Source organism: Labrus mixtus, chromosome 15, assembly GCF_963584025.1.
Source record: "Labrus mixtus chromosome 15, fLabMix1.1, whole genome shotgun sequence".
Taxonomy (NCBI): Eukaryota; Metazoa; Chordata; class Actinopteri; order Labriformes; family Labridae; genus Labrus; species Labrus mixtus.
The window spans coordinates 9,805,941-9,833,747 of record NC_083626.1 but is presented as its reverse complement, the minus strand read 5'-3'; the positions used below and the strand labels follow the sequence as shown (position 1 = coordinate 9,833,747).

At 43.7% G+C, this 27,807-nt stretch overlaps 2 protein-coding genes across 4 annotated transcripts; one reads left to right on the top strand and one right to left on the bottom strand.

The window, feature by feature from the left end:
* Positions 1-71: 71 nt before the first annotated feature.
* Positions 72-18,461, bottom strand: plod1a (procollagen-lysine, 2-oxoglutarate 5-dioxygenase 1a). 3 transcript variants are annotated; one of them, XM_061057585.1, is made up of 20 exons: positions 18,245-18,461; positions 15,958-16,049; positions 15,668-15,801; positions 13,681-13,844; positions 12,211-12,323; positions 10,784-10,847; positions 9,735-9,832; positions 8,930-9,031; positions 8,683-8,814; positions 8,128-8,249; positions 7,843-7,947; positions 7,611-7,736; positions 6,894-7,035; positions 6,602-6,715; positions 6,117-6,182; positions 5,902-6,006; positions 5,637-5,783; positions 4,462-4,587; positions 4,102-4,227; positions 72-1,355 (listed from the first exon to the last, which is right to left on the bottom strand). In XM_061057585.1, exons 1-20 carry the CDS (start codon positions 18,333-18,335, stop codon positions 1,200-1,202), a joined length of 2,325 nt encoding a protein of 774 aa, XP_060913568.1. In that variant the 5' UTR covers positions 18,336-18,461; the 3' UTR covers positions 72-1,199. The 3 variants fall into 3 exon arrangements, with proteins under 3 accessions (XP_060913568.1, XP_060913569.1, XP_060913570.1); XM_061057586.1 differs by lacking the exon at positions 4,462-4,587; XM_061057587.1 differs by lacking the exon at positions 4,102-4,227 and having other exon boundaries at positions 18,245-18,459.
* A 1,571-nt stretch (positions 18,462-20,032) lies between these two features.
* Positions 20,033-27,104, top strand: kiaa2013 (KIAA2013 ortholog). The gene is made up of 4 exons (XM_061057588.1): positions 20,033-21,346; positions 22,678-23,531; positions 25,320-25,554; positions 25,592-27,104. Exons 1-3 carry the CDS (start codon positions 20,398-20,400, stop codon positions 25,368-25,370), a joined length of 1,854 nt encoding a protein of 617 aa, XP_060913571.1. The 5' UTR covers positions 20,033-20,397; the 3' UTR covers positions 25,371-25,554; positions 25,592-27,104.
* The last annotated feature ends 703 nt before the right edge of the window (positions 27,105-27,807 follow it).

Below are 27,807 nucleotides of genomic sequence, written 5' to 3'. Positions count from 1 at the left end.
GATCCAACAGCTGCAACAAAACTCAGTATTCATGTCCTGATAAAGAAAACTATTTTTCAGAGAGGGATGCCCAAAGAGGAGTGTCTGCTGAAATCTGTCAGACTCTAATTTGTGATGAGGTAACAGAAAGACGAAGCAGCAGAGGCAGGATCTCACTCTTCACTTCCAAAAGGCGGTGCATATCCTTATTTGTATCGTAAATTTAGTCGACTGTAAAACTTCAAATAATAGCCCACCCCAATCTTAGGTGCATTCTTTTTTACCTGCCTGGTGTTGCTGCTCGTTTTGACATATAAAAAAAGCCTGTCTCGTATTGACGCCTGTCCCAAATAAAGGCCGGGTCATTTCAGTCTCTAAATTCAGACAAATAGGACGTCTGAAAAACATTAATTCAAGTCAGAATTTTTAGTCAGCGACTCCAGTTCTTCTCCATCAACACCCCTAATGTACAAGATATTCGATATTTGTGATATGGAACATGCAGTAATAATTTGGCTGTCCTCACATGCCCACTTTCTTCTGATTGGCCAGCTCTCTGGAAGCCTTCTGGGGGCAGAACGCTGCAGGGCTGCCGGTGCTGGGAGAAGAGAGCCTATGTAAAGAGGTTTCAACGGCATTATATAATCTATACTGATTAGAGCTCTCAAGAACTGCCGTCAATGTTTATGCTTTGCCTCTGGTCACTTCCTGTCAGCACCTGTGTGTCCAATCAGACTCAAAGCTGATCGTTTGCTCTTACTGACATTGTTCCCTTTTTTTTCTAGATCCTTGCTTGTGTTGTACTTACTCTCTGATGTATGTTGCTTTGGATAAAAGCGTCTGCTAAGTGAATTGTAGAATTGTATAAGAACTGGAGGTTTCTTCTGGGTCTAAGAAATATAGCCAGTCCCTTGAACATGCATTCTTTACAAAGGCCAGCAGGGGGCGACGACTGGTTGAAAAAGTGTTACTGTAGAGAAGACCAAGGATGAGATTGAGTTTATGTTGTCAATCTGTAGTTTAAAGTCTTCTTCAACACAGAAAGACCCTCACTCAGTAAATTCTGGTCCCGTTTAGAGTCAGACAGACCATGAAGCCGCCTGAAAAGAGCATGAAAATAAAAGAGTTCCCCCCGTTTGAATCAGGAAGTAAAGAGCCGCTGTGTGTGGATCCTGCTCAGTCTGGACCGGTCTGTGATGTGTGTGGTCTTTGGGGGGTGTTCATGGATCCACAAAGGACACAGCGATGTAGCGGACGCCGGCAGTGGTGGGCAGGCCTTCGTGGTAGTGGGTGAGGCGGCCCGGGTGCATGAGGGTCCAGCCTTTGCGGGGAGCCGAGATGGAGCAGTCGTAGCGGAGGAACCTGCAGCCGCCTCCCTGCAGTCACAACACAACACACGTTGACACCTAGACTCAGGACCCCCCATCTACACCTAGACTCAGGACCCCCCATCTACTCCTAGACTCAGGACCCCCCATCTACACCTAGACTCAGGACCCACCATCTACACCTAGACTCAGGACCCCCCATCTACACCTAGACTCAGGACCTACCATCTACTCCTAGACTCAGGACCCACCATCTACACCTAGACTCAGGACCCACCATCTACACCTAGACTCAGGACCCCCCATCTACACCTAGACTCAGGACCCACCATCTACACCTAGACTCAGGACCCCCCATCTACACCTAGACTCAGGACCCACCATCTACTCCTAGACTCAGGACCCACCATCTACACCTAGACTCAGGACCCCCCATCTACACCTAGACTCAGGACCCCTCATCTACACCTAGACTCAGGACCCCCCATCTACTCCTAGACTCAGGACCCACCATCTACACCTAGACTCAGGACCCCCCATCTACACCTAGACTCAGGACCCACCATCTACACCTAGACTCAGGACCCACCATCTACTCCTAGACTCAGGACCCACCATCTACACCTAGAATCAGGACCCCCCATCTACTCCTAGACTCAGGACCCCCCATCTACACCTAGACTCAGGACCCCCCATCTACACCTAGACTCAGGACCCCCCATCAGCAGTAATAATCAGTTACATTGTGGACTAGCGTCTGATTGGTCCACGTTATTGAGGATGCGGGGAAACAAAACGGATGCAACAATCAAAAAAAGGCTCCTGGCTTCAGCCTCACAAGTCATGCAGAGAAGACGGACTCACAAAGAGACGACACAAATGGAAAGTTTGAAACACCAGAGGATGGATGTGAACATGCCAGGAGTCTGACTTCAGCGTCATGCGTCCTCTAAACTAAAATGTTCTCTGAGCTACTCCGTGTTCTCTGTGATCTTTAATAATCAGCGCTGACTGCCTGGCTTTGAGACTAGTGTTGTAGTCAAGACCACATTAACCGAGACCAAGACAACATTTAGAGAGCGAGATCGAGTCAAGACCAAGACCATAAATATCTCTGAAAATTCCTCATCTTGTGTTTAGGGGTCACTCACTTAGACCGTAACACCAGGAAAGTTGTGACCGTAACCAGCGGATAAAAATCGAATTATGAATGAATTTAAAGGCTTTATATGTGATTTTTTGATCCAGCAGATGTTGCCCTTGCTCGTATCTTCACACTGCATGTAAATTTACCTGAAATGAGCGTGATCTAGGAACACAGTTAAGCAGTGAGTACAGTATGTTATTCTTCTTTTCTCTAGTCCCTCAATTAAACAACTTTTATACACAAGGGGAGGAGTCAGCCGGCCGTCCCAACGATGTAAACAAACTGAAGATAAGACTCTGAAAACTCTGAAAACATCACAGACAGTGGGACTCGGGTGTTACACCCATTGTAGACAGTCATGACTCACAGAGTTATTTTCAGAGGATATACTTGATTTATATTATATTTAAGTGTGAAAAATCACATATAAAGCCTTTAAGTTATAAGTTCTTTTAGAAAAAGGGCATTTTCCTTCTAATCACAGTGATGACTATAGGAGAAATAGCCAATCAGTGAAGGTCTTGATTTAAAATCCGGAGTCCACCCGGTCTGAGGCCGAGACAAGACCGAGTAAAAATGATTTTGCTTCCGAGACGAGATGTTCAAAAAGTGGTCTAGAGAGTACTACAACACTAGTACAGATAATTTCAATGACCAGCTGTTAGGTAGTAAGGCCTTATATCAAGTTATGGAATTATCTGCATATTTATTTATTAAATACCTTAAAAATGTACCGAGAATATCCTCGTCAAATAAGCAAACAGGTGCTCTCTAATCTGAACAGCTGCAAAAGGGAAATGGGATAATAGGTTTGGAGAGCAACATCTTGTCCTAACTAAGGCCTTGTTCAGACTTCCAGACCGCATCTGTTTATCGTCATACCAAGATCATATCCAGATTGATTTAGCAAAGTCCAGACAGCAAAACAAAACAAAACGTAATATGAGACTAAGTGGATAAAAGCCTTATTTGAAGGAGGTTTAAAATGTTATTCCTGTCAGATTTCAGCTGGGATATGCAGATTGGATTTCAAAAATCGTGCAAGTCATTGCAAATACACGTTACTGTAATATTTCCACCTTTTTTTCCCCACTCCATTGTACTTTCATTAGCAAGGAAGCTGAATCAAACGCATCCTCCAGAAGGCCGCAGTTTCTGCCCCCGTGAAGCTAAATGTCAGAGTTGATTTCAGGTATAAAGAAGTAAGAGAGTCTGGACCATAAACAAAAAAAAAGGCAACATGACAGCTGCCCAAAAGTGACGCTAAACATTTTTTTGCCCATGTGGCTGGCTTCAGTATCGGTCATAAGCCATAAACCTGCCCCCTTCATGTTAACAGATGGGACGTGGGGCAAACAACTAAATCTGAAACATGATTTCTGTCGTTATAGTTTGTTCTTATCGTTGCTGATTTATGTCCAAATGTTTGCATCTCTCCAGGAGGTCGCTGTTTGTGCCCCAAATATCAGTGGTGACTTTAAGTACGAGAAACTAAATCAGTCTGAAGATAAAATGTCTGATCTTGTAAACCTCTTACAGAACTCAGTATGCAGTCTGAACAAAGTCTTAATGTTCTTGAAGGATGTCGTAACCACAGACTCCCTGTTTGAAAGGGTCTGATTTCTACCAACCTCTACAAACACTCACCTGGTAATCACTGCCCCCTCCATTGAGTGCAATGTTTATAGTGAATGTGGAGGCGTCGTGGTGCGGTCTCAAAAAGGGCTGCTCGTCTGGCTTATATCTAACTACAAAGGCCAAGTCAAACTGAGCCTGCAAACACAGACAGAAAGAAGTCATGCAAAGCAGTCTGCCTCAGAGAGTGTGTGTGTGTGTGTGTGTGTGTGTGTTCACATGAACGCCCCCTCACAGCTCCTACTCTTTTAAAGAAGAAAGTTTGATCCCGCTCCAGCATTAAGTTCATCCAGAGAGGGAGCAGAGGAAGCAGAGAGAGAGAGAGAGAGCGGTGGAGATCACCTGCATCATCATCACCTCCTCCTCATTTACCTGGTAGTCAACGTCTTTGCTGTTGAGAGCAATGTTAATAGTGAATGTGGAGGCGTCGTGGTGAGGTTTGAGCAGCGGCTGCTCGTCAGGTTTGTACCTCACCACGAAGTTCAGAGGAGTCTGGCACTGATGAGAGAAGACATGTGGGTCAGAGGGGCAAAGAGGAGGCAGCAGCAGCACGGGAACCGGGGGAGAGGGCTGCAGCTGCGTGATGTCGCTTCCTGTTAGTTTGCACGTTATTCAGTTAGGTCAAAGATAATACAGCATATCAAGTTGAGCAGTGTGTGTGTGATTCTGTCTCTTTTACAGGTTATACTGTTTTTCCTATTTATTTGTGTTGTATACACATAACGAATTGTATTCTTGTTAATGTTGTTTGTTTATTTATTTATTTATTTATTTATTATTTATCATTTTGTCATTTTGTATTATTATTATTATTTTATATTATTAGTATTATTTTTTTTTGATACTACTCTTCTCAAATGTACTTTTAATTTTTCACGCTTATCTATTTATTTTTATTTAGTTATTGTATTTTATTTTTTGTGAGTTTTCCACTTTTGCACTTTTATTCTTGTCCTTGTCTTGAATGTTTCTGGGGGAAAAAAAAGAAAAATGTAACTGCATCCCAGTCGCACTGTAGTCTTGAACTTGCGTCAATAAAAATATGTTTAAAAAAAGATAATACAGCATTATACAAAGTCAAAATTAACAATTGTCAACAAACATATAGACTGTATATGAGAAGTGGGTGTGGCCTGAAGCAAAAGAAGAGTTGCTGTAAACCTGCAGTCTTTCAAATGGCCAGCAGGGGGCGACTTAACTGATTGCACAAAAAGGGCAACTTCACTATGTAGGGAGAAGGGAATGAGTATGTGATTTCAGACACGATCGTGGACAAAACACAATTAAAAACTTTCACTTCTGCAACTTCAGCTTCACATAAATGACTCCTCACAGGATGAAAGTCTAACAGGTTAACAGGAGCTGTCTGGGAAAGGTCAAACAAGCTCGTTAGGAAACTCCACTCTGCAGAAAAAAGCTGGAAACATTACGACAGTGAGATTAAAGAGAGCTTCATTATTTTAGGATTCTAATATTACACATCAATGTGAGAGTTTTTTTTACTTCCTTTAACTTCCTGGTTCCCGCCCCGTGTTCATCAATCTTACCTTAGTGTAATACCCGGGATACATTTTCTCTGTCACAGGTGCGATGTATTCGAGTAAGAACTTGTGCCACTCCTTCTCGAAGTTGATTTGATTCATGTGGATGTCGATGGTGGGGACGTTCTCGTAGCCTCCCTGTATTCTAGTGTCCTGAAAAGAAAAGGAAATGATCCCGTTTAGAAAACATCGATCATGAAGGAGAGTTACAGAAACATTCTGTAATTAAATCTGTTTTTCTTTTTTTTTTTTTATGAAGTAGATTACGTACCGTATTCCCTCCTCCGGACCACTTCCCAAAGTGTTCCATTTCTTCAACTATGTGGTCGCAGGCGACTTCGGAGAAAATGGGGAACCAGTAGACATCAGGACACGGCTGAAGACAGAAGAAGACACGTTGATGTAAAAACGACGGTCAGAGGTCGGATCATAGGGAGGTTAAAGATCTGGGACTGGATGTGTCAGGCGGCGTGCGTTTGCACTCACAGTTTCTATCAGTTTGTCTTTCATCATATGTGTGTAGTTCTCATGGATGTATCGATCCTGCCAGTCCTGAAACACACACACACACACACTTATTACATGTTCATTCAAAGCTGCAGTTTTGCAGTTTGGTCACATTTTTTGCCGTTATTGGATCGGACAGCTGAAGAGAGACAGGAAGTGTTGTGAGGAGAGAGTGGGGGACGACTTGCAGCAATAGGTCAGGGTCAGATTCAAACCCACGGAAGCTGTGACGAGGACTACAGCCTCTGTACATGAGGTGTACAACATAACCGCTAGGCTATCCAGCACCCTCCTTTGTCATGTTTCTGTAACTCTAACATGTGTCTCTAGTCTGTCTACAAACCCCCCAAAGATGAGAAACGTCCATCCTCTCCGTCATCTGCCTGCTCCACTTTTCAGAAAATGTGAACGGTCCTGCCTCCCTCTTCACAATAACAGAAATATGAATGAGTTTTTGTTCTCACCACGGGGTTCTCAAAGATCTGCCACAGGTCGTTATGGAGATGATCCGTCTTATAGTTCTCTGTGGACAGGATGCGACCGAAAGTGTGCATGTTTGTCACGTGCATGAAGAGACCCTGAAAAAAAAAAAATCACAACGGGTCAGATTTAAAGTTTATTTAAAGGGAGCATGCATCAACCTCTGGTGGAAACAACTGGATACAAAAAAGTCCCAAAAGGAGCGCATGAAGAATGAATACAACCCCCGATATAAACCCAACAAATCAGAGTGAGATCCTGGTGTCTCTGGCTGACCTTGTTGCGGATGTTGAAGCAGAACGCCATGTCAGGGTCTAATATTTGGGAGGTAAACAGCTCGTAGTCTGTGAGCTCCGATCGCAGGACGTCTGCCTTCACCAGGTACAGGCTGGACACATACGGGACGTTCCACACACCTCTAAAATAAAAACAAGAAGTCAGAGTTAGAGGCTGTGCAGGCTGCCTTAAAGGCTTTATATTATTATTTTCACACTTAAATGTAATAGAAATCAAGTATATCCTCTGAAAATAACTCTGTGAGTCATGACTGTCTACAATGGGTGTAACACCCGAGTCCCACTGTCTGTGATGTTTTCAGAGTTTTCAGAGTCCTATCTTCAGTTTGTTTACATCGTCGGGACGGCCAGCCGGCTCATCCCCTCGAGTATAAAAGTTGTTTAATTGAGGGACTAGAGAAAAGAAGAATAACATACTGTACTCACTGATTAACTGTGTTTCTAGATCACGCTCATTTCAGGTAAATTTACATGCAGTGTGAAGATACGAGCATAATAAAGATCGCTAGCATTAGCATGCTAACACAACAATGCAGCGCGAGTTGTTTTGGTTTCATGCTGGTGCTCAAGGGCGACATCTGCTGGATCAAAAAAATCGCATACAAAGCCTTTAAAGGAAGTTGTATACAAATGAGAAACTCTGGAAGAAATGGAAATCATGCATAGTTTGGATCTTGGTCTCGTTTGTGTGACTTACACTCTGCGTCCTTGAACGATGTCCACGTAGTCCTCGGAGCGGGCGTAGTACCCCTCCGCACTCAGAGCCCCCCAGAAGTTACTCCACAGGCGACCGGCTCGAGTTATCATCGGGGCCACGATGGGACTGACGGACCATCAAAGAGTGTTAAAAAAGTTAAGAAGAGCTGTACAGTGAGTGTTCATGGTCGCAGAAGCAGAAAGGAGTCTTTCAGTGTCCGTGCTTTACTCACAGGTTTTGTTCCATGAGAATCTTGAGCGTGTTCTCGTTCTTTAAAACCACTTCGACGTCCAGGCTGAAGAAGTAGTCACAGTCGTCGGCCTTTCGGCACATATCGCTGAAAGACAGGAGAGACGACAAGTCAGGTTTGTTCACTGACCATCAGAGGATGTGGTGACCAATGGGGGGGGAGCAAAGGAGACACCTTCCAGCTCGAGTCAAAGTATTAAAACTCACCACAAAAAATAATTTGTCCCAATCTCCATCTCCAAAAAAAAGAACTTTAACTTTGACTCACAAGCCCAGATTTCTGGCCTCGGCTCCGTCGATCACTTCTTCCGGCCCGATGACCTTCACGCCCTGATAAAGACTCCCATGATCCTTCAGGAAAGAGCTGACCTGCGGCTGATGATGAGCCTCCTGAGGACGCAGGGAAATCAAAAAAATCATCGTCCGTACATGAACGTTAGCTCTGAATAAGGAGGATTTTTGATTAGAACGCACGTTAATACGATGTATATTTATAAAACAGTAGTCCCTCCTGAAGCCTTTCCTTAATTCTGTTTGTTTCATGTTTCCTTGGAGTCAGTCGGTGTGTGCATCAGGCTTTACTTTGTTTTTATTGGTCTATTTCACTGTCGGAAATCTGAAGCAAGAATCATAATGACTGTGGCTCAGTGGTAGAGTCGACAGTCTCTCAACTGAAAGGTCAGGAGTTCAATCCCCAGCTCCTGCAGCCACATGTACGATGTGTCCTCAGGCAAGACACTTAAATGTTTAAATATCTCACTGTCATGACCAGGACAGGTCCAGGATAAACGCTGGCCTGCAGGTATGTTTTGGTAAATGTTACCTGGCAGTGGATGAAGAGTCGGAGTCTTTCTTTTGGATACTGGAGCTTCAGGAGGCGTTCAAAAAACACAGAGACGAAAGGAGTCGGCTGCTGGATAAAGACGCCGATGACCACCAGCGGGTACTCGCTCTCCTGTCGGACGATAAACAAACAAGCATCATAAATGGAAACATGCACACGGCGAGTTATTCTCACTTCTGATGGAGTTAAAATGTGCGATGAGTCGTGCACATCGAGGGGGGGAGACCTTCAGAGCTGTAAGTGGGCGGAGCTCCTCGTGACACACCGTGCAGCCCGTCTCAAACGTCCAGGTGTTTGGGATGTAGTTCCCCAGGTAGTTGATCTGAAGCTGGAAAACAAACAGGTGCTCTCTGAGTCTGCAGCGTCTTTAAATGATATCCAACGATGTCAAGGAGGACGACGAAGACAAACGGGATGCAAAGATTCAAAAAGCAACTGCAAGAATGAGTCTGATTTGACAGTTTAGTTCAAAGATTCATTTGTACCCGCCACTGCACGCCACGCCATGCAGCGCCAACCACTGCACCAACCTTCATGAGTTTCATGTTTTATCTGTTAGACTCTTAGCATCATTTTCCATAAGGAGATCAGAATAAATCATCCTTTCATTTTTGTTTTAAGTCAGGTATTAGCACTTAAATGGAAAAGGATGGGGCGCCAGTGGCCTAGTGGTTAATGTGTGCACCCCATGTACAGAGACTATAGTCCCGGGTTCAAATCCGACCTGTAGCTCTTTTCCCGCATGTCACTCCCCCCTCCTATCTCGCTAATAAAGACACAAACAGTCCTCAAAGTAAAAACCTTTATGAAAAAATTTTGGTTGGCTTGTTTGCTAAAGCTCGTTGCATCTTTGAACATCATCAGAGACGTTTTTGATGTTGAGGTTTATGAAAAGGTTTTAACTCCAGTTTTTTGTAATGAGATACTTCACATTGCGCCCCCCACCCCCCATTACCTGGTTTTAAATGATTGCATTCAGCTAAGACGTCTGCAGCGCACACTGCAGCTCCTCTGTTTGTCATTAATCATACCTTTGTTGGGCCGTTGCCATGAATGATGACAGGTAACGTGTCATAGAGAACGTTTCTGGCTCGTACTCGTCTGTCTTCAAACTTCAGCACCACTTCATCTGAAAGCACACAAAGAGACACACACACACACATTTAGATGTTTAGCCTGGGGCGCTGTGACAGGTTAATCCGACCGGGTGTGGGAGAATGATCTGAGGGGTGAGGAAGGGGGACAGCAGAGAGGAAACTATCTGCAATCTGCTCTTCTTTTTTTTAACATTTAAACTAAGACGAGGCTGCAGCAGAGAGAGAGGAAGTGAAGGAAGCGGTCCTCAGGGAGTCCATTCATAAACGTCTGGACTCTTGATGTCGTCTCTGTGAGCTTTTGACACTTCCGTCTCACGGACGACTCATAAATTCCTTCCCCGGCCTCGGAGGGGAAAAAAATGCTGCACGGTGCAGAGAGTTCAGCTCAAGTCTTAACGTGCAGCCCCCGCCTGGAAATATATACCCCTGTGAGGTCTGACTTCACTACCAGTGAGCGGTGACGATACATCACTCGAACATTTTTGTTACAGACAAAAAGTAAGAAACTAAAGACAACGTTAACTAGTCTCGTTCTCTTGGCAACAGGAGGACATGACGTCTTATGGACAGCTGCAACATGTGCAAACCACTTTTGTGTTTAGGGAAAATGTGAGGAGGGATTCTTCAGCAGAGTTCATCAAGATTTCTTTGGAGACTTTTTTGCTTAAAGAGTCCTCTGCATGTCGGAGAGATGCTGAACATTTAGTGTGAGAATCAAAGGAGGTAAAACTGGTCACATGCTGCAGATGGAAAGATACGTACACTTCCTTAAAGCTGATATTTATACAAGGGGGCACTTAACATTTCTAACATAGCAGCAGAATCATCAGAGGGTAAAATGTGTGTGTGTGTGTGTGTGTGTGTGTGTGTGTGTGTGTGTGTGTGTGTGTGTGTGTGTGTGTGTGTGTGTAACAGGAATGTTTGTGCATCATAAACCTCTCTAAGTGAACTAAAATAAAAACTGAATTAAAGACTTCACTCACCGAGGGCTCCGTGAAGGTTCTGGAACAATCTGCATTTGGTGTCCAGTGTGATATTTATGGACTTCTGGAAACATGGAAATATATTGGAGTTATTGCATTCAGTCTCATAATTAATCATCCGGGTATTAGTGACTTAAATCAAGCCGACAGTGTCATCTTCCATTTCTTTAAAAAACATGTTTCATTGCTGTTTACGTTGCTGCTGAAGAAGTGAACAGATTTCCACTGAGGACACTCGTCCTCATTCTGAGACCTTGTTTCTAACCTCTCCTGTGTACATAAACACATCTCTGTATCTAACCCTGTGCAGTAGTATGTGCATGCACACGTCTCTGTTAGCGCTCTTTAGTTAGCTTGTAGCTTCACATTGCATGTAAATTGACACAGAATGAACGTGATCTAAAAACTCTTACTAACATCCAAATAATCAGTGAGTATGTTCTTCTTCTTCTCTCTAGTTCTTGACTAAAACAGCTTTTATACACAAGGGGAGGAGCCGGCCGTCCCGTCCATGTAAACACGGCTCTGACAACAACACAGCCAGCGGGACTCGAGCTTCTCACTCATTATGCTCCTATAAATGTGTCTCTGTCAGCTAATGTAAAGTTTATGCTGTAGTTTGGTTTTTGCTTGTTGTTGTGATTTTATGTTAATTAGTATAAATGAGAACGACCAACCTGCCGAGGGACTACAGAATGAAATCAGCCTACAGCTACAATCTGACATATTTACATGTTTATAAGCACTGTCCCTATTTGAAATAAATCAATAAAAAACTCCCGTGGGTGCACAGACGGACAAAAGAACATTTGCTTCGTACATGTGCTCTGCGACTAGCAAAGACAGCTGCACCATGCGCCATTGTCACTCGGTGTGAGCGAGGTTTTTCCTCCGTTTTAAACTTTACCTTTGACATGTTTTTTTCGTTTACCAATTAACTGCCTGCTCGTGTAGAAAATCAAAAGCCTGACAGGCTCAGTAGGGATTATACCTACTGTGCTACTGGAAGAGTTTTAATGTGAAACATCTGTGCAGAGAGTGCTGAGTCGACTTTACGGTAACTTAAGAGAGAAAGAGAAGCTGTGACGTGGAAGCAAAGTGACATAATGAGAGAAAAAGTGTCCAGAGTGTCTGTTAAAAGACGCTCTTTGTCAAGGAAAGGGTTAAGTTTGTGTGAGAAGTAAATAAAGCAAGAGCACGTTCAAAACATGGGCGAAATAATCGTGCAAAAACAGGAATCTAATTGGCTGGTTCTCTCTGAAATTGCTTTTTTTTTTACTGGTTCATATTAAACTGTCCGAGAGGATTCAGTTTTTTAATTTTGTTTTTGGAAGTTTGAATTAGTTTCTCTCGTGTTATTTGTGTTTCATGTAACTTTTGCATGGATTAAACCGAAGCAGAGATCAGTGCAGGGTCACTCATCGTACTCTTTTTGCAGGGTCGATGTAAATCTTGGTGAAGAACAGCTGGTCACTGTCGTTGTCTTTTCCTGTCCAATCAGAAACCATCTCTTTGATGTTGGGAAGGTAGCCGATGAAACCTGGCAACCAAAAAAAAAAAGAAACAGAGGAAAAAGGCAGAAAGTGAAACCTCCTTTCATTTCCATATTTATGCAGATCAACTCTGTGAAGTCGTCTCTACATTCAAACACATCAGAGAAAAGTCCCTTTAAGGCTTTTAGTCGACATCTCTAACGAGCACTGAAGAGCTGCAGAGCTGCTGTTCCTCTGCTGTTAAAACTAGACACTCCTTCCTACAAACATGTGGCAAACATGTGGCATGTCATTAAAGCAAGACTTCAAGTCTGCCGCCACATCGGCAGCTTGTGAACTCTTAAGTGTTTAAACGAGAAGTGTGCACAGCAGAAAAAACAAAGTGGGCTTGTTATGAGGACGGTGTAAACAGGAAGGTGAGCGTGTTTGGTTAACTTTCAGATTTTAATAGATAATCACATTTTTTTTGTTTCAAATCACTTTTATTTTGCATGTAATAATAAGAACTGTTATGCTTTAATTTTGATTTTTTGTGCTGCCTTAAGCTGAAAATACTTTACCTGCTGTCTGAATTCAACCGTGCTTTTATTTCGAAAAGAAGTTAGTATCTTCAGGTAGATTGAAGGTCACAACATTAACTTAACCTCAGAAAAAGGACGTGGTTAGAGATCAAAAACTCTGCTTCTTGCTCTCTCTCTCTCTCTCTCTCTCTCTCTCTCTCTCTCTCTCTCGTCTTAGTCTCAGCCGTTGTATCAAACAGTACAGAGACGGGCTAACTGGCTGCTTTGTATCTGAAGGCTGCTGTGTGAACTAGCGCTGTAAAGACGTACACACTTCTCACCAGATGACCTCGGCCCGCTGCCAAAGTTACATACTGCAGTAAACAGGCAATCTTCAAATTTTTGAAGGTGGAAAAGTTACAGATTGCTGCTTTAAAAGCCACCATATGTAACCTTTCTCTCATGCCGCTCTAGCATCTCTCTCACAAGGCCAGAGATTGAGCGTAGCTTCACTTCAGCCGGTCAAGCCAGTGTTTTGGATAACAGCTGATCTCAATGCAAATCAGCTGATCTGACTTATTCAAACTGCTCCCTCTGCACCCCGGCTCCTCCTTTTCCGCTGTTCTGACTTAATCATGAGCTGCTGTTGTCATGGACGCTCTGTTTGGGTTTTTGCTGCTTCTATGCCGGCCTTAGGCTTTCAAATATAAATGATTGCAACAAAGTATTTCTTCTTGAAAAAGTGTTCCTGACTGAAGTTTGGTGATGTGCAAGCACTGTCGCTGATATCATCAACGAACGAATGTAAACCTCGACATCTTGAAACCAACTTTCTGACACATGATACATGATGATCTGTGGGACGTCCCCCCCCCCCTGCTGATGATTGGACTGACTGACGTACCTCCTGACCCCAGGAACCTGTTGCCCTCCCTGACGTGCGGGTGTTTGTCCTCCAGGTGTCTGTCGGGCCAGATCAGGGACTCGGACGAGAACACCACCCTGTGTTTGGCCTGCTGGAACTTCTTGAGCAGCTCTTTGGGTCCCGAGGAGAAAACCACATCGTAACTGTGTCGAAAAGACAGAGAGTGAAAATAGAAACACTTAAGTGCACCGTGAAGCCAGTGACATGGTTCAATCAAATGAAAGGGCTGGATTTATAAGATGCCAGCGTTTCTTTATTTGGAGAGTTAAGTTGCCAGTGGTTGTGTTTACTGCCAAAACCGGAAATGCACACTCTCTGTTGATTTCAGTGTGTTTAAGATGTTTAGTGCATCCTACTCTCACTTCTTAAAAGCACCTTAAAGATTGCACAAAAAGATATAGGACACAAAAAAAAGGAGAAATGTTTGTGTTTACTTTCCAGGAGTGAAATGAGACATGCAGGTGTTCAGTTCATGAGGAAGTATTTCTCTTACATAAAACCCAACTGAACTCATTTTAACCAACAATAAAGTATCATATTTTCATGGACTACAGAACAGATCGGCTCAGTGATTATGCAGAGGGAACAAAAGCCTGAAAACCTCGTCCCTTCAAGATTCAAGTTTCACTTTATTTGTCCCATGAGGGGGGGTCAAAGAGACCCAAAAACAAATCCTGAGCCACTGATTTGCAGGATTCCTGCACATTTCTACCGATGAATTTAGCAACACCTGTCCCTAATATGGTCCCTAACCTCCAAAACTCTTTGTGGAAAATGTTCAAAAAGATCATATGTGAAGCGCTCACATGGCAAAGTAATGGAGCTCTAACTTCTCTTAGAAAGGTGTTTACAAAAAAAACATGCTCGACATTTTTCTGGTGAAGCAAACTGATAACACTAATATTACTCCAGTGGCGGTTCGAGACCACTTTTACTGAGGGGGCCAAACTGGGGCCAGTTGTTTTGTCAGAGGGGAACATTAAACTTAGGTAAAAAATAGACAAAGATGATCGCTTTTAAAAAGTATATATATTATGCCAAATAATAGCACGCATCATTAAATACTATTATTTATATTTGTTTCAGTATTTAATAATAGATTGTGAGTCAAATACTGTGTATGTGTTATTAGGGGGCTCTTCCTTTTGGAGGGGGTGGCCACAGTGGGGACCAAGCTCAGTGTTACAGGGGCACTGGCCCCTGTTGGCCCCTGCCTAGAACCGCCCATGTATTACTCGCTCAATAGACGTTTCCTCAATCAACAAGCATGTAAAGTTTGTCCGTTTTTATGAGTGATGATTCATAATTTACCTTAATTCACAACGATAAACTAGTTAATGCCGACAGCACTAAATCAAATCTACATTTTATTCTAATATTAGGGGCTGCATGGCGGTGCAGTGGTTAGCGCTGTCGCCTCACAGCGAAGAGGTTCCTGGTTTGAATCCCTGTTGAGACAGGATGCCTGTTAGGATAAGTGTTGACTCTAAATCTGTCTGTAGGTGTGAATGTGAGAGTGGCTGGTTGTTTGTCTCTATATGTCAGCTCTGTGATTGGCTGGTGAACAGTCCAGATTGTAACCCCGCCTCTCGCTTAATGACAGCTGGGATCAGCTCCAGGCCCCCATGCCCCCGAACGGTAAAAGTGGTAAAGAAAATGGAGGGATGGTTTCCGTATTTAGACTATATTTGTGAGTCTTCTTCCCTGCACTTAACAAAGATTACATATTGTACCATTGTGCTCCAGTGCTGCAAAGACATGTTGACTTAACCTGCACAGGCAAGAGCTCAACTATGCAACGTGACAACAATAGTAGCCGACATGTTCATGCAAAACGAACTAAGGGGGAACAATGGTCGCCTGGAAGACGAAGAAAAAGCATCTGTTATGTTTGGAACGTGTTCAAAGGAACTCCTGCATGGTACACTGGGAATCTCCCTTCACAGGTGTGGTGTCGACTCTCTACCTGTCGATAAAAAGGATGATGGTGTCCTCGGTCTTCATCTCCTCCAGAGCTTCCTTCAGGAGTCGAACCTTCTGACCTCCACCTGGAGCCGTCATGTAGTCGCCTCCTTTCCATGTCTGACCACGACCGAGGACCTGAACACATACAACACCTCACCTGTCAAGTTCTGCTTTATTTTCTGATTAAAAATGAGAGCATGGAAAAGTCCTAAAGGCACACACAATGATGCAAAGTTAAGACTTCTTTCATGGCTAGACAGCAGAGGGGGAACTCGCTGCAGGGCTTCTTACCTTGACGGTGTAGTTAAAATGTTTCGCAGACCTCAAGAACCGCTTGAAGCCGCCCGTCTCTTTCGTCGCTACTGTCAGAACGAGAAGTTTCCCTGCGAGACATCAAATCAGAAAAGGAATTCAGGGGAAAATGATACTGTAAGTGGAATGTGTCTTTTTCTTTAGCCTGAGGGATTGAATGTGCTGACAGTCAACATGATGTACGACTTTAATGTGCACAGAGTGAGTCACCACGCAGACATATATCTGACAAGTGTAAGCTTCAAGATCATAAAAATGTAAACTTTAACACATGCAGACATAAAGGAAGCGGCTCACTTTTGTGGATCTTGCAGAGTGCATTAAAGGTACAAATTACAGAAGAAGAGTAAATCTGAAGCTGCTCGGGGCCCCAGACCAGTAGGGGGCTCAAAATGTGCACTATTTGCAATGACTGTAGGATACCTCCCTTTGGGGGCCCCATCATCTTACAACCTTCACTCTCCCTTGAAAACAAACATTTGTGAACACCTTCGACCTTCATGATGATTGATGATGATATTTAGGAGGTTTCTGACGCTGATCAGAACTCTCAAGAACAGCTGTCCATGTTGTTGTTGATGACGATATATTCACTTTAATTATGAAAATAAAAAAGTGCACTGCCTCTGGTCACTTCCTGTCAGCACCAGACTTAAAGCTGTGTGTTTGAACTTCCTGACGTTCTTTCCTCCTCTCTCTTTCTTTCCTTTGTTCTTACTCTCTGATGTTAATCACTTTGGATAAATGAATTGTAGAATTGATTTGTAATATAAAAAAGGACTTGTTAGAAGGTTTGTTTGAAAGTGTTTGACCTCTGATGTAGACATCCTGTTTCCTCTTCATTACAAACTGGCTCAAGCTACCTGCGTTCATTTCCAGAACATTCCTGGGAGAGTCTGCAGTGGAAACTACTTCTATTACTTTTTCACCAAACCTGGGTGGATGTTTTTTCTCGAAAAAACTCCACTCACAGTCTGTTGGGGCGGATTTATCAGAGCGACAGAGAAATGATGATGATAGGAAGTTATAGTGTTTAAATACTGTTTTTGCATTGATACGGTCAGGTGAAGTGTGAAAGTAGGCTACTAAAAATACCATAAACAAAGTGGTCATCATGCACAATAAACATACAGTGTGTTATTGAATAATAACACTGATGGTGCAGGCGTGTGTTGATGCAAAAGAGGAGCAAATTTAAGTTTTTTAAATGCTAATTCATATATTTGATGCATTCTCGTTTATGCACAAACTCCTTCCAGTTCCTGCCATGAGAGAAATGTTCAGAGTCCCACTGTGTCGGAAAAACCTCAAACAAATAATCCTTCATCCCCCTCTGCAATAAGGATCTATAAACAATCTGAACTGGACACTGAACACACCTGTCTTTGTCAGCTGTTGTTGTTCACAGACTCCCCTTCTTTTTTAAATGTCTGTACTTTGTGTTTTAAAGGAAGTTGTGTTTAAGGTTTGAGCCGGGTCAAGGGACAAAGTCAGTCTCTGTTGGGACAGACAGTAAAGTCTATCTCATTCGTAATCTGCAGATGAATGTAGCGAGGTTAGAATAACATTATTTGGCTCTGAGATTAGAAATAAATACTAAAGTAAAGTTCAAATAGGCTTCTTGAATAACGTATTAGATATCCGTCAGACCTAAGATATCCTGTAGCTATAAAGCCTTTTGTAACTCGGTAAGAAAGTCTCACTTTTGTTCCACAACATTATCTTTAAACTTTATATTTTAATAAACCGGAAAAATAGACTGTAGCTGTAAAATGTATTCATAAAAACATGTCTAAATAGTTTTGATAATATATAAATAAATATAGCAGAGCTGACAGCCGTCCACGTCAGCGGCATGGAGGTCCTCCTCTGCAGCTTCCTCTCTCATGAGGGCCGACTTTACTTTTCAGTTATCTTCATTTTTGATTCTCATTTGTCTTATTTAACACAAAGGGCCACCGACTCGTAAAGCGATGAGTTTAACTCGCTTTGCTGGTTGTAAAATATCATCCGGCTCCCCCTAAAGCATGCATGAACAAATCTCAGCTTTCCTCTGAGCCTGTTTCTGTCGTTCACACACAGACACAGAGCGGCGGTGAGTTTGTTTACTGGAATGTTCTGCAGGCACGTAGAGAGAGGATTCATTCAGCCCTGCTCACTGTTAACGGACTCGATCTCACGCCATTATCATTTCCTACAACATGTGGAGGCAACACGGTGTCTGAGTTAAAGTTAGTCTGCAGACAGAGAGAGGGGGTACACTTACCGTCTGGGATCCGCTGCTCTGCACACTTTGTCACAGAGAAAAGTTCACAGACTAAAACCCCGAAAAACAACAGGAAGGTCCAGAGTCTCATTTTTACAGAGTTGAAATCCTTCACAGGGACCCGGTTTAGGTTGAGACCGATCTGTGCAAACTATGAGCGAGAAAGTCGACTGAGAAAACTTCACAGAGCTGTGTTAACTCTGCCTACACCCCCTCCCCTCTCTCTCTCTCTCTCTCTCTCTCTCACTCTCTCTCTCACTCCCTCTCTCCCTCTCTCTCTCTCACTCTCTCTCTCTCTCTCACACTCTCTCTCTCTCTCACTCTCTCTCTCTCTCTCTCTCTCTCTCACTCACTCTCTCACTCTCTCCTCCTCAATCTCTCTTTTTCTCTTTCACAACAAAACGTCTTTGTCTCAAACGACAGAGCTGCGGTTCCTTAATGACCTCCTTAAATCGATATTTGTACAAAATTATAATTTTATTATTCTGACTTTGGTCGTGGTGAAAACCCATTTGTTCAAACTTCATGCATCTGCGCCGCCCACTTCCACAATGTGGAAAAAAAGACGATCCAGCTGTTCCGTGGACATGAAAACCTGCACGTAGCCTGGACTCCCCAAACATGCTCCTTTTTATTTCAGACATCATGCAACATAAAGATTCATAGACAGTAATTAGTTTAATTACCATGCAGATTCAGTAATCTTTTATATGCAGTGTCTAAATGTGATTTAATTATAACTATTTGTATGCTATTTAATTATCTTAAAACCTATTTTGTACTAAATTATATATTAACATTTAATAAGAAATGCTGCTTTCTTGCTCAGGGTACTTTGTTACTTAACTTGTTTAAGGTATTTTAAAGGCTTTAAGGCACCACCACACGGCCGTTTTGGACGCCCCCTCGGTTTGCCAGATATGAGAGCAGTTATCAGGTCAAACCAACAGGTGTTGCAGCGATGGAAGCAGCAAGAGAAGTGGTTCAGATAGAAGTGATTGTACTCGACCTAAAAAGCCTCTGCATGTTTCTAATAAGCTCCACGAGCAGAAACGTGCTCAAACTAGGATCAATACTGGAGATGCTTTTGAAAAATGGAGAGAGGTTAGAACGCAGAAAGGTTTACAGACCCATGCAGAGCTGGATAAACACTGAAGCTTCAGTGTCCACCACATGGTGACCTGCGTGACTCTAGAGTAGGGCTGGGAAATATATGGAGTTTTTAAGACATATCGATATATTTTAGATATATTATTATATATCTACAAACAAGATATAGGGTAAGACAATATCGTTAATATCGATATAGTTTATGTTGCATTAAAATAACGTTATAGAGGTGCAAGGTCACCTTTTTCTCATCTCACTGATGATGACTGACTGTTTGTCCCTCTTAACCCTGCTCCTCCTCTCTCTCTCTTTTATTGTATTTAAGGAACATTTTTATTTTATAATATTACTTTTTTAAATTCACAAACAGGTAGTTTATTTTTCCATGTGTTTTCACTGTTAATAAAATCGTATCAATATATATCGAGTATCGCCATTCAGCTAATCAATATCAAGATATGAGTTTTGGTCCATATCGCCCAGCCCTACTCTAAGGAGGAGGGGGGGGGGGGAGACAGCTCTCTCTACTGTTTTTCATATGGACTGCAGTAGGCTACCCATTTTCGTGTCAGAGTTACATATTGCTCATTTAAAGTATTGATTCTGAGCCCTCCGAGGAGCACTTGAACGCAGCATTAAAAGGCATTTGATTTTACGACACTTCCGGTCAAGGTCTTACATTACGACAGTTGTGACAAACCAGAAGTGGCAACCGCTGGCAGTGGAGTTATTTTGAGCGACAGCTGATGTTTAAAGACCTGAAGGCAAATAAATAAACAAAACCAGCGGAGACACGGCTCACACACTCCGCTGAAGACTCTGAAAACAACAACAATGAGACAAACAACGACACACTTTCGACTGCTTTCCTTCACGACACTGGCTACCTAGCTAAGCTAACGTAGCCGGAAGCTAGCGACGCCAGTTTGCCCAACTCTCCGCCGGGAAACATGATCTGAAGCCGGGGGGGGAGTTTATCATCGGAGCAGGCTGGGTGTAGTGTTCAGACTCACAGCTGGGCCTCTTTGTCTTTTAAACACAACATGTGGCTGCAGCAGAGACTAAAGGGGCTTCCGGGCTTGTTGTCGAGCAGCTGGGCGAGGAGGCTCCTCATCGGGCTGCTCCTCTTCCTCATCTTCTACTGGTACCTGGGGGCGGAGCGCAGGTGGAGGTTCTTCAGCGGGACGGCCATGCCCGGCGGGGCGGCCGGACAGTGCCTGCTGGCTGAGATCCACAGGTGGAGCTCTCTGGTGGAGCGAGGGGAGGGGATCTACAGCACACCTCAGGAACAGCTGGACACACCTTTTGTGTCAGGTAACGGCCATATAATGATCGACATGGACTCTAACAAACTGTGGGTGGCTTCGTCCTCCCTGCCCGGGTCAGCTCCCGTGCATCAGACTGAGTTCTCCCCCAGAGTGGGCGTGCACCTGGAGGGGAAGCGGGCAGAGGTTCAGGCCACCATGCTGTGGTTCAGGAAGGGAGCCGTGCTGTCGGTCCGCTGTGCCTCCCCGCAGTCCTCCCGGGACTGCATCACCATCAGAGAGGAGTTCATCGCACACAGGAGCAGACCCAACGTGTACCTGCAGAGGATCCACATCAACAACCCGTCTGACAGGCCCGCCTCCCTGGACGTCTCCTCCGAGAGCCCCTCCTTTGGGAGCAAGTTCTCCTCCAGCGTGGAGAAACTGGAAGACAAAGACATAGTGCTCGCCTCCGGCAGAGTGCCTGTGGAGAACAACCGCATGGTGCTGGTGGTGGTGGTCTCCAAGAAGCTGAACAGCAGGATTCAGGTCTCGGCTAAGTCTGAGTACAAAGACAACATCCTGTCAGTGGTGTGGACCTCAGAGCCCATCGAGTCCTCCAAGCTGGAGGAGACCTTCAGCTCGCTCAGAGAAGGAGCTAAGAAGGAGCTGGGGGAGCTGCTGAGGGACAGCGTGGAAGACCTGGTCCTCGACCACCAGCAGACCTGGATGGACCTCTTCATCTCAGGTGAGTTAGGACTGCATTCCAGTCTTCACAGGAACAAAACTTAGGTTTAAACCATTCCTGACCAGCGATCCCCATACACAGAACAAAAACCAAAGTGCTTTCCTTTAAATACAAATTTGATCCACCAGATATTTTAAATCTAAAGGCAGTCACATATCAGGAGTCCTGCTGATCCTTAAACTTAAGGTCATAAAATGTCTTCAATAGTCTTAAAGTTTGACTGCAACATGTCTGAATACTTAAACAAAAAAACTCAAACTGTCTAGTCAGCGTTCTATGATTTTTTTTGTTTGTTATTTTTTCTGGATTTGCTCGCTCACATTCAAAAAACCGTCATGGAAGAGAGAAGGAGAGGAAGGTGCACAAATGGTGTGTGTTTCTATGTTAGAGTCTTAAAAAGTCATAAATTTGATTTTTAAACAAGTGCAGCAACCCGGAATAGCTGGGAGCAAATACTGATAAATGCGGTTAAATGCTGCAGATACGAACTCTGAAGTGAGTTAACGGCACCCTGAGGTGTTTCTGTCTGGAGGTTTTGTTTGTTTAAATCGTTAAGTCTGACCCAATGTCGGTGTTTGCTCTTATTGTTGCATCACACGTGTCGGGGGGCGGAGCCTCAAAGTGTAGTTCATGATGTGATTCAGTGATCTTCATGTTGAAAACACCTTCAATAAAACCAGGTGAAGAGGAGCTTCATCATGGGCAGCAGACAGACACACACATGACAACGATTTAAACTACATAGAAGGCTTGAATATACACTTTAGAATAGAAAACATGATGTGTGTTTCCTTTGTAATGTAGATACCGGGGATGTTTAAAACAACTTAAACAATCCTTCACATTTCACACCGAGCCTGTTAGTTTCTGTTTTATTTCACAGGTTTCTCTGTGATGCAGTTTAGTTCTGATAACGTCCCTCTGAACTCTGATTCTTCTCTCTCTCTCTCTGTGGACGCAACATGTCGGCTGATCTCTAACAAGCGTCTAAAGTTTAACCGGAAGTTTGACTCACAATGCTCCCTTTGTACGAGATCTCACAATCCTCACTGAGGGGAAATTTCACTCTCAACTAGTTCTTTAACACAGATGTGGTCCCAGCTGCAAACTACAATAATGCCTGCTTTGAAACTTGCAGATTAAAAAAATAAACTATAAAGCAGGAAAGTGTGGAGAACTGTCGGTGATGAAACAGAGAAGTGAACTAGTCATGGTTTAAAGCTCTAAAAAGGAGCTTGAGTTCAGATTCTTTACAAACAGTCGAAAATAATGATCTGAATAACGAGAGGTTTATTTATTTTTATTTTTTTTCTGCTTCATTGTTGCTTCAGGTGTTGAAATGAGGAAGATCACAGACTCACACACCCCGTCGAGTCGCACCGTGAACACCACCCTCTACTACATCCTGTCCTCCACCACGGCTCCTCTGCTGGATCGACGGCTGAGCGGTGACGAGCGCGATCGACTCGAGTCCAGCCTCAACTACGCCGACCACTGCTTCAGCGGCCACGCCACCATGCACGCCGAGAACCTGTGGCCGGAGCGGGTCAGCAGCGCCGCTCAGATCCTGCAGCTGGTCACGCTGTGGACGCTGACTCTGCAGAAGAGAGGCTGTAAGGTGCTGGTGGCGGCCGGAGCACACGGCGCCATGCAGGGCATGGTGCTCAGCTTCGGCGGCCTTCAGTTCACAGAGAACCACCTTCAGTTCCAGGCCGACCCGGACGTGCTGCACAACAGCTACGCCCTGAGAGGGATCCACTACAACCAGGACCTGATCAACCTGGCGGTTCTGCTGGACACGGAGGGGAAGCCGTTCCTGCACGTGTCCGTGAAGCAGCAGGAGAAGCCGGTGAAGCTGTACGCCTGCGAGGCCGGATGCCTCAACGAGCCGGTGGAGCTGACCTCAGAGGTCAAAGGTCACACCTTCCCCGTTATGGTGACGCAGCCCATCACGCCGCTGCTCTACATCTCCACAGACCTGCGCCACCTGCAGGACCTCCGCCACACCCTGCACCTTAAGGCCATCCTGGCCCACGAGGAGCACATGGCCAACAGGTACCCGGGCCTGCCGTTCCTCTTCTGGTTCAGCGTGGCCTCGCTCATCACCCTCTTCCACCTTTTCCTCTTCAAGCTCATTTACAACGAGTACTGTGGCCCCGGAGCCAAGCCGCTCTTCAGGAGTAAGGTATAAAAACTGCGTCACAAAGCTGGAAGGAAAAAAACAAACTGCAAATTGACCTTCTTTTTTTTTTTTTTTACTCTCTCTCTCTCTCTCTCTCTCTCTCTCTCTCTCTCTCTCTCTCTCTTCTCTCCGTGGGTTGGTTTCTCACTTTGGGCTTTCACCTTCTCTGTGAGTGAACTTTCTTCCCATCTCACCTGGTTTCATGTTTCGGAGTGGGTTTGCACAAAAAAGGTGATTCCACACTTTGTTTTTTTCTGTTGTGTTGAAAGAGTTCATAAAGTTTCTACTGCAGCTGTTTCCTCTGAGAGACTGAGAGCGATGAAACACCTGAAGCAGCAGTAGAGTCGTCGCCTTAATTCAACAACTAAAGACGTTTAAAACCGTCTGCTCTCCAGGTCACGCCACGTTGATCACAATGGAAGGAAAAGAAAGCACAAATGTGGAAACGTTCTCTCAAATTAAGACTCTTCTGTCTTAATCTGTCGTCATCTCTGACGTTGTTGTGACTTTGAATTCTTAAAGGACCCTGCAGCGATTCTTTATTTATTACAAATCACAGAATTAGTGAGAGTTGTTTTCATCCATTTCCTCAAAACGCAGAATTCAATTTACGACTCTCTTTAGAGATTCAAAGTCCATTTCAGTGGACGTCATGTCTGCTTTTCATTTTTTAATTTAGCACTCTTTCTGCATAAACATGTCTAGAGGTCCCTCATGGGGCCGATGGTTTCTCCCTGATGGTCATGCGGTGCTGGCGGTATCGTTGTTGAAGCAGCGCTGAAAGGAAGTCAGACAATTCATCAGTTGATTGACACTTCATGGGGAAATGTTTTCCTAACTGCTAAAAGTAAATTTCAATGCACGACTGACAGAAAATGCTTTTTTATATCTTCTCAAAAATCCGCTTTCATAGTAGTGAGGAAAAATAGCCTCTTAGTGGAGGTCTAAAATCCAGAGTCCGCCCAGTCTGAGACCGAGACAAGACCGGGTAAAAATGCTTTCGATCCCAAGACGAGACCTTCATAAAGTGGTCTTGAGATCAAGACTGATTTGGAGTACTACAACACTCCCTGAGGGGTTTCACAAACCTTCGACTTGAGACTCCAAAAAGGATGCAAAGTGACCTCAAATTAATGTGATTTGTAAAAAAAAAAAAAAAAAAAAGTAACAGTATGTTACAACATCCTGACAAACCCATCACAACAATCAGAGGAACTGTGGACAAACATTTGGGGAGCAGAACGTATGAAAGCTAACGTTTAAAGTTCTGCACAAAGTCGGGTTGTTGTTTCCACTTTTAGTCGTTTAGAAAATCCTGGTTTGGTTTAAAACGTCTCTGATTGTTTGAATCATACCTGTCCTGGATCCTCTCTGAGCGGAATCAACCTTCAGTTGACAGAATTTAAAAGATAAATCAAAGTAAAAGGTGGAGCTTAACATCCAGATAGTCCAGTTTACAGACAAAGATAAGAACCTGTCATAGGAGGAGGTTCTGCGGGTTAAGTGCTCGCCTGATGATCAGCATGGACTGTGTGCTCGCTCTGCAACAACTCTCTCTCTCTCTGCTCTTTTTTTCCTGCGTTTTGATGATGTTTTATATCAAATCACTCAATTAAATTAAGAAAAAAAAATCTCTGGGTTGGCTTTGGCTCTTTACTCTCTCGTCCTCAGCATGTCAGTGTGGGTGTTTCCATCTCTCCTGGGTGGGTGGGGGTGTGATGTGGATGCAGGCGGGTGGTGTGGGGGGGGGGGCTACTCAGCTGTTCTAACCCTCCGCTCTGACTCCACCAGGTCGCCGGCAAAGGTGACGATGGCTGCTGTGAAATCAAGACCGCTGCTTGAGCTCTGTGCACACGTTCAACAGGTGCGGTAGTGGTTCTGCTTGAGCTTCAGTGGCATGGCAGACTTTAGGGGGGAGTGTGTGTGTGTGTGTGGGGGGGTGTGTGTGTGTGTGTGTGTGTGTGTGCTTAACAAGATCTACTGTGTCGTTTACATCAAACAAAAACAGCTGTGATTAAACGCGGAGGTATGAAGGTGAAAACAGTGAGACATGAAAACCAGAGAGCTCCAACTAAAGCTGTAGAAGATCATCTTTACATTATATATTTGATTTATAGAGATGTCTGGGAAATACAACGACCTTCATAACATCCTGCAGTCTAATTTAACACTTTAAAGGTCACATATTCTCCTCCTCTTCAGTTTAAATAAGTCTCAGAGCTCCTCAAAACATGTCTGTGAAGTTTCTTGTTCTAAATCCACTCTGATCCTGTATTTGATCATGCATTAAGTCAAAGAACGACTAAAAAATCTTCACTGCTCGATCACTCTTCTCTCATGTTTGAAAATAAAAAAACGAGTCACAGTTTGTCCAACAGGTGACTTAATCATCTGCCCAATAAAAAAACCTCTGAATCAGCAGTTAGGTGATCTAGATGTCAGCGTTAAATCCATTTGACTCAAAAAATAAACATGTTCCGATGTCCGTCGATATCGATGTTGAACCGATGCATCGATGAATCCCTCAGTAAAAAGTTTCATCAGCCAGATGTTTGGAGCTACGTACGGTGGCTGTGAAGGTCAACCGTGCAAATATTTCATCATTAAGAAACAAAAACATTCACTAGAAACCAAACATCACTTCAAGCAAAAATATTTCATGAAACACAAATTAATAAAAAACAACTGATATATTTTTCTCAGTCGGTAGCCCTCTTCAGAACGCCGTATCAAGCCGCGATATTTACGCCCCTGTGACGTTTTGTCTTCAATCTGAATATGATGAAGGAGTAATGAGGGGATGAAGTGACCCCCCTCCCCTGTACCGTCTTCAGAGGTAGTAACAGAGGCGTTACAGAGGAGAGTCGGGATCAGCTGAGCCTGCGGGGGAGCACAGCGCTGTGTGTGTGTGTGTGCATGTCTGAGTGTGTGTGTATGTGGAGCTCCTGCTGTGAATATTGCGCCGTTGCAGAATTAATATGAATGTACAAAGACATGAAGACGGCTGAGCTGGGGGGAAAAAAAGCCGTATGAATGGGGTTAGTGAAATGTTTTTGGATCTTTCTCGAAATACTTTTGCATTTTGTAAAATGTTTTTGGAGTTCGGTAAAAAAAACATTTATACGGCTGACCTTCAGGGCCTAGAAACACACTAAACGTCTGAACCAATCAGACGCTGAGTTTAGGTGTAAAATCGTGCAGATGTTCTGAATAATTCCTTCACTAATCCAAACACTTTCCAGCTGTGAATGACACTAAATCTATCCATGTTTGAAGTATAAATGTTAACGGCTGATTGGCTGTTTCAGACGTTTTCTCACAGATCTCATGAACTTCAGACCGGATATTAATAATGTTCATATGATTGTTTGTATCAGAGTGTGTGTTTACCTGTTCTTCCACATCCATTGTTGTGTTGGGTTTTTATCTGATCTCTTGATTTTCTGCTTTATTATAGATTTAAGTTAATTTATTGAGCTTTTTGCAATCAGATTTAAGTGTCCTTCAATGGTTTGTGATCATGAAGTTTGATTTAGTCTTTCATTGGGGGGGAAATAAATGACTGAGTTGTGATTATATCGTCTGAGATGTCATGGTTTACAACAGATGTATGATTTTGTTTTTCATGCTAACAGAGCCTGCAGACCATGGACACATTAAAAACTTAAAAGTTTAAAAGTGCACAAACTTAAAGCTGCTTCATTTTGAGAATATCACGTCACAGAAACTCCCTCGTTTATCTTTTTAAAAACCCTTTAAGGAGCAATATGTAGCTCTGACCTCTAGTGGTTAAAATGGGTACTGCAGTCTAAATTCAAAACATTAGAGAGCTGTCTCCCCCTCCTCTCTAGAGTCGATGCTCACGCAGGTCACCATGTGGTGGACACTGAAGCTTCAGTGTTTATCCAGCTCTGCATGGGTCTGTAAACCTTTCTGTGTTCTAACCTCTCTCCATTTTTCAAAAGCATCTCCAATATTGATCCTAGTTTGAGCACGTTTCTGCTCGTGGAGCTTATTAGAAACATGCAGAGGCTTTTTAGGTCGAGAACAATCACTTCTATCTGCAACACCTGTTGGTTTGACCTGATAACTGCTCTCATATCTGGTAAACCGAGGGGCGTCCAAAACGGCCATGTTCAGTATTTATGAATCCATATAGGGCGGCCTCTGATGGAATATCCGCAATGTGTGTGCGTGGTGATGTCACTTTATGTAAACCGGATCTGAGGCCCTGACCCAGCTCTGATGAGCACACACACTTAAATATAAAAACAGTAAG